We start from the raw sequence: 10,498 nt of genomic DNA on the forward strand, positions 1-10,498 counted from the left end.
TGGGAAAATTGCCATGAATATACAGTGCACTAACCTACAGTCCATCCTTCACTCATTGTTTCAGTTACATTCTTTCTACCAGTTGTTTTTTTCTCCCTGAAAAACAAACTTAATAATTAGAGTTCAGTGCTACTTATTTCTGGTTCTTTTTTTAAGATGAGGGTGTGTAAGATGACTTCTCTGTTCCAAGTTACTTGGGTGAGTTCTTTCCTATGCCTGTTCCGTTAGTGAGTTTTCATTTCACGTAATTAGGACCCTTTGATTTGATTGTGTTTCACTTTAGAGTTTTTCTCCATCTCTGCTGCTTGATTTTTTCTTTTAATAATAACGAACATTGTTACAAAAAAAAAAATGCATACAAAAAGCTGGCCTTAGGTGTCATTCCTCATCCTCCCCACTCAGCCTCCATAGGGAGCCAAAGTCTGATTTTGCTGTTACCCTTCCTATAGTTGTTTTTTGCAAACATAAGTAGACCCATGTGTGTTTTTTCCTCTGTAAAAGGCAGCATTGTATGTGCACTCTCTGCCTTTTTTTTTCTACTTAACATCATGTTCTGAAAAGCCAGATCTCCCTTGTTTTGTCTTGAGGTTGCCAAAGGAAGGGAATTACATTCCCCTCCTGAAGTAGCATTCTCCTGTTGAATATTGGACGATTCATTTTGTTTTCTCCATTAAAAGCAATTCATTTTCTACACACACACACACACACACTGCCCCCCACCCAATTTTTTTTTTTTTTAAGATTTATTTATTTATGGAAACAAGAGCTGGGGTACAGGCCAGGGGTGTGGGGGGGGGTGAGAGATTCACCACAGAGTGTGGAACAGAACAGGCAGATTGATCGAAATACACTGCTGAGGGGAGCAACAGGTGAGACAGGAGAGGTCTGCTGCGCCATGTGGGCCAGCTCCCTGGCCGGGGATTGAACTCGTGCTGTAATGGCTGCAAACAGCTTCTTAGGTTGTGTCTTAACCCCCTGCGCCCCCCCCCCCCCCCGGGCTAATTTTAAATCACTTTTAAGGTAATTATATGACATCCCATAGTAATAGTACAAAAAATTTCTAGTTATGTACATAATAGTACAAAAATAATAGTACATCAGTTTTTAGTTACTTCATTTATTGAGGTAGTTTAGTATAGAGCACAGACTGAGCCAGAGGATCTGGGTTGGAATCTTAGTTTGGCCACTTTTAGTCTGTGTGAACTTGGGCTTAACTTCTGTGACGGCTTGGTTTCCTCACTGTAAGTGAGGGTGATTTAGTAAATTTACGTGTGCAAAGTATAGAACATATGCCGAGCAGGTGGACTATACCTTGTATTGCTGATATTACCCTTCTCATACTTAAGATAGTAGTTATAAGAGCTAATAACTCCAGTGAGTCGATCTGTCAAGTCTGAAGGCCTGAAAATATTTCAGTTATGTGTTGAATCATCTCACAATAATAACCTACTAATTTATTTAGCAAATCCAAGAAAACTCAATTTATTTTCAATTCCTAACCATGCATTATGCAGGGAAGAGTATTGTGTAAGAGTATAATTTAACAAAATGAAATAGAGATGAATGGCTAGATAGTTAATGGCATTTGAGGAAAGGACTCCAGTTTTTTAGACATGCTATTAAGCTTTTGATGTACAGCTGGTCACTCAGGAAGGAGTATCTGTGTTTTGAAATAATCTCATGAGTGATAGACTATATCCCATTTTATTGTGCTTATAGAATCCTGAGTAGAAATGTCACTGTTCTTGAAGAATAAATACAGTATATTATGATGTGACCCACCTCACCTGTTGTTTGTGCAAATGCGCAACATTTTAGAATGAGGAGCCATTTCCTCTTCTTTAAGATATGTATAGATCCAGCTGTTGCGGACTTGAATTTGCATTTTATTTTCAAAGATGTGTGTTATGTTTATATCCACAACTGATGCTGGATCTGAGAGTTGACGCCTTGTCATCGCCCCGTAGGGATGCCTCCTCGCTCCTGGATCCAATGGAATGTGCAGACACAGCTGAAGAACAGAGAGTGCACAGTCCTCCTGCATCCTTAGTGCCAAGAATTCATGTCGTTTTAGCCCAGAAATTGCAGCACATCAATCCATTACTACCCGCTTGCCTTAACAAGGAGGAGAGCAAAACCTGTAAGTGTAAGTGCTGAAGCTTGATGGGTATGTGTCCAGCACGCCCTGGGGCTGTGCTTCGGTCCGCCATTTCTCTGCCCATTTTCCATTAGGTTAATTCTCTTCGTGAAGATGAGTTTTTTGTTGTTTTCTTTTTTTTAAGATTCAAGCTGTCTCACCTTCAAGTTTGACATCGCTAGTTGCCTACTGCCTTGCAGTGCTTTGTTCCACGTAATTGTCTAACCGGAGACGCTCGAAGGAACTGGGGGTGTGTCTGTTCTGAATCTGGTCTCTTTCTTCCCCAGTTGTTTCGAGTTTCATGTCCGAATTGTCTCCAGTCAGAGCAGAACTGCTTGGCTTCCTCACGCATGCTCTTTTGGGAGATAGTTTGGCTGCTGAGTACCTTATACTGCACCTCATCTCTACAGTGTAAGTGCCAAATTCCTGGGGGGAATTGAGGGAGTTTGGTGAAAGAAGAAATGAGTGGGAGCTTCCTCAAGCACTTAGTGTGCTTTAATCTGTTGACTTCTTCTTCAGGTGCCTCTTATTTGTTCAGTGTAGCAAATGTTTTACCAAATCACAAATCCCATTTTTTCACCTTTTCTCAGTTTCATATTTTAGTATTTTGACTCTCTCCTTAAATTGAAGAGCCAACATCAGATGTAACTTGGCTAATGAATAGATTAACTATATCCTTTTTGTACTTTGAATTGCATTTATACACCCCACGGCTCTGTATGTGTCAACAGTCACAGTCGTGTAGACGTCTGACTCGTGTGTGGCTGTGAGCACCTCTCCCTTTCACGCCACTAGGGTTGTGTTGTGATTTCAGAAGTAACTTGTGCGCTTCCAGCAAGTTCCGAGAGCATGAAGAAGTGTCCTCTAGTCTCACCACTTAAAGAGCATCTCAATTAACACTCGTCGTACATGTTCACGTCACCCTGTTTTCTTTACCTGTGTTTGCACCCTCGCGTGGGTCTCATGAATGCTCTCAACACAGACCCATGTCTTGATTTTACCATTAAGTTGCAAATGTTCCCTCATCACAGTTCTCCATAAGGTTTTTATTCACTGCAAGTATTTCATTATAGACAGTTGTACCATTCCCCTACACATAAGCTTTTCCTAGTTTTTCTCTATTGCGAATACCACTGCCGTAAATGTCTTCATCATACTCACATCTTTCCTCAGATAGGGTTTGAGGTAGTAGTACATCCTGGGTGACAGCATAGATTCTGGAAGCAAACGACCCAAGTTCAAATCCTTACTCTACTACTTCCTGACAGTGAACTTGGCCATGTTACTTGCAATATCTGTGCTTCACATTTCTTGTCTGTAAAATGAAGATAGTCTCACCTGCCTTCCAGTGGTTAGGGATTGAATAGTTATGAATGAAGGACTCAGAGCAATCCCTGACACATGATCGACACCTATAGTAAGTGTGGCTCTTCGTTTGATGAGACCTGAGTAATCTGCTTTATGATAATTTTTAAATAATACTAATTTTTCTTTGTTTGCTTTTTGATGGAAATCAGTAAATCACCTGAATATTTTATTGTCTTTTTTCCTTAGATACACAAGAAGAGATGTTCTTCCACTAGGAAAATTTACAGTTAACTTGAGTGGTTGCCCCCGGAATAGTACCTTCACAGAACACTTGTATCGAATCATTCAGCATCTTGTTCCAGCAGTAAGCACAATACAAATTATAAACCTAAGAACACTTTGAATACATCTGATTATCGTTCATTCAACTCAGATATTTAACTTTGAGAATTTACTAGATCTCACTAAGGGGAAACAAAACCTACCCAGTTATGTAAGTTAAGATGTACTTACCCCTAAATAGTTTCTTTTCTTTTGTGCCTTAGCCCAAATTTTGCAAGTCTGATGGCACAATTGCCGTAACTTCTTTAAAGTTGTGGTCTTGATTGATGCTACTTTGTTTGTGCAATTTGGTGTCCTTTGTGTGCATTGAAACCTTAAATCTAAATAAACCTTAAGTTAGGGGAAGCATAATATTTTCAGCTGAGGTAATAAATAAAGCTCTTTATTGTTACTGCTGCAATTTTCACTCCTGTGTAAAAAGTTGAACTGCCTTTTTTTGTCAGGGCATCTGGATGTGCAGTGCTTGTGTGGTGTAAGATCTTAGAAATGGGGAGTTGCTCCTGACCAGTGGTGTGACTGGAAGTGCTGACCACTGCTCGCTTTGGAAGCGGTCAGAGGTGCAAAAAGGTCACCTTTCTCCAGCACTCGTGGAGTGGCCATAAACACCAGCGTTCTCTGGGCGTCTGGCAGCCCTGGGCCCTGTAGAACAGCATTTCTCACAGTCCTTGACTCACTTTATGTGTTTAAAACATGACTGTGAACTTGGAGGTGTTGTTTATTTGGATTGTATCATTATTTTGCCTTATTAGAGATGAATATATACACCCTATCCCTTTTTTTTTAAATTACTGAGCCAAAGTACAAAAATCCTCCACATTTTGAAAATATGCTTTATTTCTTCCTCGACACCCATTTTCCCCATCATCCTTTTTAAGCCAGTGATAGAGGAGTTGATTGACAAACAAAGCAGGGTGCAGAGAGTGGGGGGGCTATGGGCCCAGGGAGACAAGGGAGGTGCAGATGGTTCAACAGTTGTTTTACTCTGTAAGGGCTGAGTGAGGCGGTGGCGTGTAGCCCGAGGGAGCAAAGAGCTGAGATCTGCCACCCCTGGACACACCCCTGGAGTCAGTAACCTTATCTCCATAAACATTTCTCCTGCTCTGCTCCTCGCTTTTCTTTGGAACAGTTGGTTCTAAAGTCCACAGTAGTCTGTGGTGAATGATTTCAACTCAGGGAGCTTAGAGAAAAATTGATGGAAGCTTTCCCTCTTCCCTATCTTGAAGTTTCGGTTTTGCTACCCTGTGGTAGGCTAAGCTTCTGGATATCTGGTGTATGTCTCTCAATTGTCTATTTACAGTATTAGCTATTGTACCAGTGCTTCACTGCTACAGTGAAAACCATTCTTCAAGAGTGCTGAGCAAGACAGCTGAGAACAAAGTAGCTCATAGGCTCGGTGATAGTCTTCCATAAGTGATAGGCATTTCTCTGCTTTCAAGAGCTCAGTAAACCGTGGGACCACCTCTTGGGAATTTATAAGGTGGTTTTTTCCATATGAAAGAGTGTTGAGCCCAAAATGTATATTTTCTTAAAAGAGGGAAACGTCATTTCCTGCTTATTAAAAAACTAAGAAATTAGCCTCTTGCTCATGGAAACATTTCTCTTTGTAGTCATTTCGTCTCCAGATGACCATAGAGAACATGAATCATTTGAAATTCATTCCCCACAAAGACTACACAGCCAACCGCTTGGTCAGCGGGCTGCTGCAGCTCCCCAGCAACACGTCCCTGGTGATCGATGAGACTCTGTTGGAACAAGGGCAGCTCGACACCCCAGGTCTGTGTGAGGACTTTTCTCTTCATCTCTAACTTGCCATTAAGATTAGGTCATAAGGGCCTCCCCAGTGGTGCAGCGGTTGAGCACTGGGCTGTGAAGCTGCCAGCAGCCTCTGCAGCTCCGGTTCGATCCCCAGCCACTGGCGAGGGTCCCACATTGCACACAGACCTTTCCTGCCATGCTCACTGCTCCCCTCAGCAGTGTATTTCGTCAGTCTGCCTGCTCTGCTCCCCACTCTGGCTCTGGTGAATTCTCTCACCCTCCCACACTTCTGACTGTACCCAGTGCTTGTATAAATAAATAAGTCTTTAAAAAAAAAAAGATTAGGTGATGACATTTTAGAAGAATAACTGAAGAAGAAGAAGGTAGAGGCTTGCCATATGGATTTGGTTAAAAAAAATTTTCATAGGTTGGATGGTTTGAACTAACTCCAATTATGGGACATCTAATAAAGTTATAAGAAAGCTGATTGCTTTGTGCTCAAATGAAATTAAAACATTTTGTTGGTGATATGTTCAAGAGGTAAAGGGAGAAGTAGTAATGTAGGCTGGGTACATTTTAGGCAAAGGTGAGTAGAGAATCAGTAATATTCAGTAACCTTATCTCCATAAAAACAGCTTTCCTCCCACTATACTCAGCCCTGTGAAAACTGCAAAGAAAGTAATCATATTTGCTGGGGACCTGCCTGGTGCCAAGTTGTATACCAGACACTAGGTGTGGGATTTGAGGGTTCCCCTGGCCTCAGAAGTGTATTTGTCTGTCTTGACAAACATTGCCTTTGCAGCCTATTACCTAATGAATGTTTAACTTAGAAAGGTGGGCATGCTTTCTAAGTTTTTTTAAAACGCGTGTGAAAACCACATCTTACAATCAGAGTCAACAAAAAACTGAGCGATTAAAATCAAATGACTGAAAAATTTTCTTGCATTTCTAGGTGTTCATAATGTGACTGCCCTGAGCAACCTAATAACTTGGCAGAAGGTGGATTATGACTTCAATTACCATCAGATGGAATTCCCCTGCAACATTAATGTCTTCATCACTTCCGAGGGGAGGTCACTCCTGCCGGTATGATGAGTCATTTTTAAATGGAGGGAGATGACAGTGGAAAGATACTTACATTTTTGATAATTTTTATTTCTTGGTATTGCATACTGATGTTACACTTGTTTCAAAATTGTGCTATTGATTAGTTACAAAAGAATTGGTTATATTGTTCCTGCCTTGGAATGACCGCCTTAGAAAGAGCCAGATCCCTGCAAATCACAAAACAAGAAAAGAAAGCTACTGGCAGCAGGACCCTCCCGCTTTGTAGGCATCATAGAAGGTGGCAGCTATCTGTAAATTGCCTGACTGGCGTCCAGATTTCTGTTCTTGCTGCCTCTGTCCTGTTGTTTTCTGCCCATCTTATGTGAGAAATGCTTTAGAATTCTTTTTTAAATGCTCTTAATTGCCTGGTAATTGTTTTTATGCTTTCTGGTGAAATGCTCTGGTAAACCACCAGACCGCCTAATGAAGAGAGCTATATTTTGAGTCATTTAACGATGAGGAATGTGCCCTGTTGTCAAAAAGGCACAGTTTGTCTGCAGAGCAGTGTTCACCCGTGATGAGACACGCCTGCAAATAAGAATGAAATGGCTGGTTGGTAAGTTTTTTGTGGAAAAGAGTGTCTTGCTTTGTTTCCAGATCTGCAGTGCAGTAAAATACAGAACACAGCGGATTAAGGAATCATTTAAAACATTGTAATTAGCAGTTTTTTATAGGTTGACTCCCTTTTTAATACATTTACTGATGCTTTACTGATGCTGTTGAGAAACATTGTGAGTAACCAAGAAAAGGTCACCGTTTGAATTGTTGCTGAAAGCAGAGCGCATGTCAGTTAATTAAAACCTGACCTCTCACACCCAGTAAATTTTCTTCCCTTCTGGGGCCTATACAGAGGATGCATCCTCTTGAACATTAGATTAATTTAGGGACTGGGGAAACATTGTTTGCTATTTCTCTTTTTAGGCAGATTGCCAGATCCACTTACAGCCCCAGCTCATCCCCCCCAACATGGAGGAGTACATGAACAGCCTGCTCTCGGCTGTGCTGCCTTCTCTGCTCAATAAATTCCGCATCTACTTGACCCTTTTGAGGTTCCTGGATTATAGCATATCTGACGAGATAACCAAGGTAGGTTTGGGTTTAAATCAAGGATTTCTCTGCATTGGAGTACTTCATTTATGTGCTCTAATTACTGGTAATTTTGCTGTTTGTTTTTGTATATCTTTTTTGTTCCTCCCTTCTTCATTATTGTTTTTGGTTGTTTAAAGCAGATGTGACAGTGTGCCATTGCAATGTCAGTGTAACTTACAGTGTCTTCTACAACTTTCTCTTAGTCGCCTTGGGGCTGTTTAGGGTTTGTGCACTTTTAATCACACTGGTATGCAAAGAGTGCTCCTTTATAGCTCCTTCCTTCTCCCCTTTGTGCTTTATTAGCATGTATGCAGATTATGTCTATGCACTGCATATTCGTCAACGTGTATAATTGCTTAATGCAGGTATCTTTTCCTTTGTAATGGCTTTGATTTAAAAACGTTTGTAAAACTTTATATTTACTTAATGTCTACTGTCCTTTCATTTCAGCCCAAAGAACTCTCTATTGTTTGTAAGGCAGATCTGCTCATGTCAGATTCTTTCAAGTTTTGTGGTGAAAACCATTCCTTTCAAATCATGCAATGTGGCGACCCTGCTCTTGCATTTTCCCCCCTCGATGGGGTTTATTGTCGTTGCTCTTGGTGTAGTGACTCTTCTGGTCTGTGTTCTTTGTTGTGTGTCAGCACTGACGTCTCTGCTCTGTCACCTTAGTGGTCAGTTAATGGTTCCTTACATTCCTGTAAGCAGTGACTCTCCAGTATAAATAAAGCAGGCGCTCTAGCTGTGTTGGGCGAGCCGTCCACACCCGGCGGTGCCGTTCACGCTCCATGTCAGCCTCCACGTCCTGCTTGCCCAGAGCAGGGGGAGATGCTCACTTAGGACCTGCTCGGAGTTTCTGAGCATGCGGCGGGGGGTGTGGGGGGTGTGTGTCCTAACTCCCTAGGAAATTGTCTGTCTGTGGTTTTCATATCCCTCAATGGCTATGTCATTCTGGTTTTGACAGATACCCTGGGGGAAGAGGGTCTTCAGCTCCCAGTGACTTAACGAGAGCCTTACAAACGGGTCCTTCCAGGGAACCCCTAGATGGGGCACATAATGACAGTTCTCCACACATGGTGCTTTGAAAGCACTCCAGCTGCTCTGCTGTCCGCAGTGGTTGTCAGACTGTCCGTTTTCAAGGTTGCTCAGAATGGAGTAGGTGGGAATAGGGCAAATTAAAATGCCCCAGAATTCAGTGTTGTTATCAGTGTTCTTACCTGGCCTTTCATATATAAATGCTCCCCAGATTGTTGGACGCATGTGGTTAGTTTTTAGAGTTCCAAAGAAACTGATTTTAATCATTTTTGCTAAAGTTCTGCTCCTTGGATGGTGGGATTTTCAGAGCCATTTCCACTGATTTCTCTCTCCCCTGTTTTAAGGCATCGTGCTGCTCTGCTGGCCGCTGACTAATGTCACTTAACATCCGGGTGGCGTTACTTTGTGTAGAATGCTCCATCTGTAGTACAGTCGTATGTGTAAAGTCAGGTTCTTCCGTCCTCTCACCTGTATCGTCTCATGTGTCGCAGAGGCAGAGTTGACTTCATTTTCACGAGTCAGCGTTGCTTTCATTTCCCCATAAAGAATGGTTTTAAAATCCACTTACTCTTTTGACACAGGCAGTTGAAGACGACTTTGTGGAAATGCGCAAGAATGACCCTCAGCGCATCACCGCGGACGACCTCCACCAGCTGCTCATTGTAGCTCGGTGAGTAGTGCGTGCCCACCATGGCTTTCTCGGTCAGCCAGGTACAAATCTCCCGATTTATTTAAGAGAAACTGAGGCTCACTTCCAGAAATGGATGCTAAAGACGTCCTTTTAAAGACACTTTGTGAGGGCCTCCCCGGTGGCGCAGCGGTTGAGCGCTGGGTTGCGAGGCTGCCCGCGGCCTCTGCGGTGCCAATTCAATCCCCGGCTGCTCCCCGGCCACTGGAGGAGGGTCCCACATGGCGCGCAGACCTCTCCTGCCGCCCGCTGCTCCCCGCTCTGGCTCTGGTGAATTCTCTCACCCTCCCGCGCGTCAGACTGTACCCGGTGTATGTATGTGTGTATGTATGTATGTATGTATGTATGTATGTATGTATGTATGTGTGTATAAATCTTTAAAAAAAAAAGACACTTTGTGAGAAGCCTGAGCAGGAACTGTGTCTGGCCAGTGATCAGTCACCTCAGTGGAACAGGCCTGCACCTTGGTCTCTAAACTTCAGCGTGAGCCACCCTCCAGATTTGACTCTCCAGAGGTTTCTTTGTAGAAGTCTTGACTCTTGTGCGTAGCTACCCGGTGGTCTTGTCTCCCCACCCAGTATTCCTCGGGCTTAAGAAAAAGAAAAAGCCATTATCCTTAAATATGTTTCTGGATTTCAACCAGGTTCCTGTCTCTCAGTGCTGGTCAGACAACGCTGTCAAGAGAACGATGGCTAAGAGCAAAGCAGCTGGAGTCCTTACGAAGAACCAGGCTTCAGCAGCAGAAATGTGTGAATGGAAATGAACTTTAAAGATCTGATACAACTAAAGAGTAAGGGGCAAATTGTAGCCACATTATTGTAAAATTCAATTATCATTTATACCACATTGTTTTGTAGATAATTTGTATCAAAAACCAATGATTTTTCCTGAAATCAAGCCTGGTAACACCTGAAGTTTATATAATATTCAGTAAGGGCTTTTGCCTTACTGGTTTTATGGAGCTTTTGAAGTTTGTTTTATAATTATATAAATTAGTAACAATGTACAAAAATGTATTTGATATTAAAAGTTTAATA

At 42.2% G+C, this 10,498-nt stretch overlaps 1 protein-coding gene across 2 annotated transcripts in view; it reads left to right on the forward strand.

The window, feature by feature from the left end:
• MCMBP (minichromosome maintenance complex binding protein) overlaps window positions 1-10,231 on the forward strand; it is a gene marked incomplete at both ends in the record, with an annotated part of 30,483 nt that extends 20,252 nt beyond the window's left edge. The window contains 8 exons of one of the 2 annotated variants that reach the window (XM_084244632.1): window positions 1,968-2,146; window positions 2,425-2,548; window positions 3,692-3,809; window positions 5,395-5,560; window positions 6,495-6,628; window positions 7,571-7,735; window positions 9,355-9,443; window positions 10,105-10,231. In XM_084244632.1, the coding sequence (XP_084100758.1) occupies window positions 1,968-2,146; window positions 2,425-2,548; window positions 3,692-3,809; window positions 5,395-5,560; window positions 6,495-6,628; window positions 7,571-7,735; window positions 9,355-9,443; window positions 10,105-10,231 (1,102 nt within the window). The remainder of the gene's footprint in view (window positions 1-1,967; window positions 2,147-2,424; window positions 2,549-3,691; window positions 3,810-5,394; window positions 5,561-6,494; window positions 6,629-7,570; window positions 7,736-9,354; window positions 9,444-10,104) is intronic. The other variant, XM_084244633.1, reaches the window with a different exon arrangement.
• Between the last annotated feature and the right edge of the window lie 267 nt (window positions 10,232-10,498).

Source organism: Talpa europaea (genome assembly GCF_964194135.1).
Source record: "Talpa europaea genome assembly, chromosome: 10".
In the NCBI taxonomy this organism is placed as follows: Eukaryota; Metazoa; Chordata; class Mammalia; order Eulipotyphla; family Talpidae; genus Talpa; species Talpa europaea.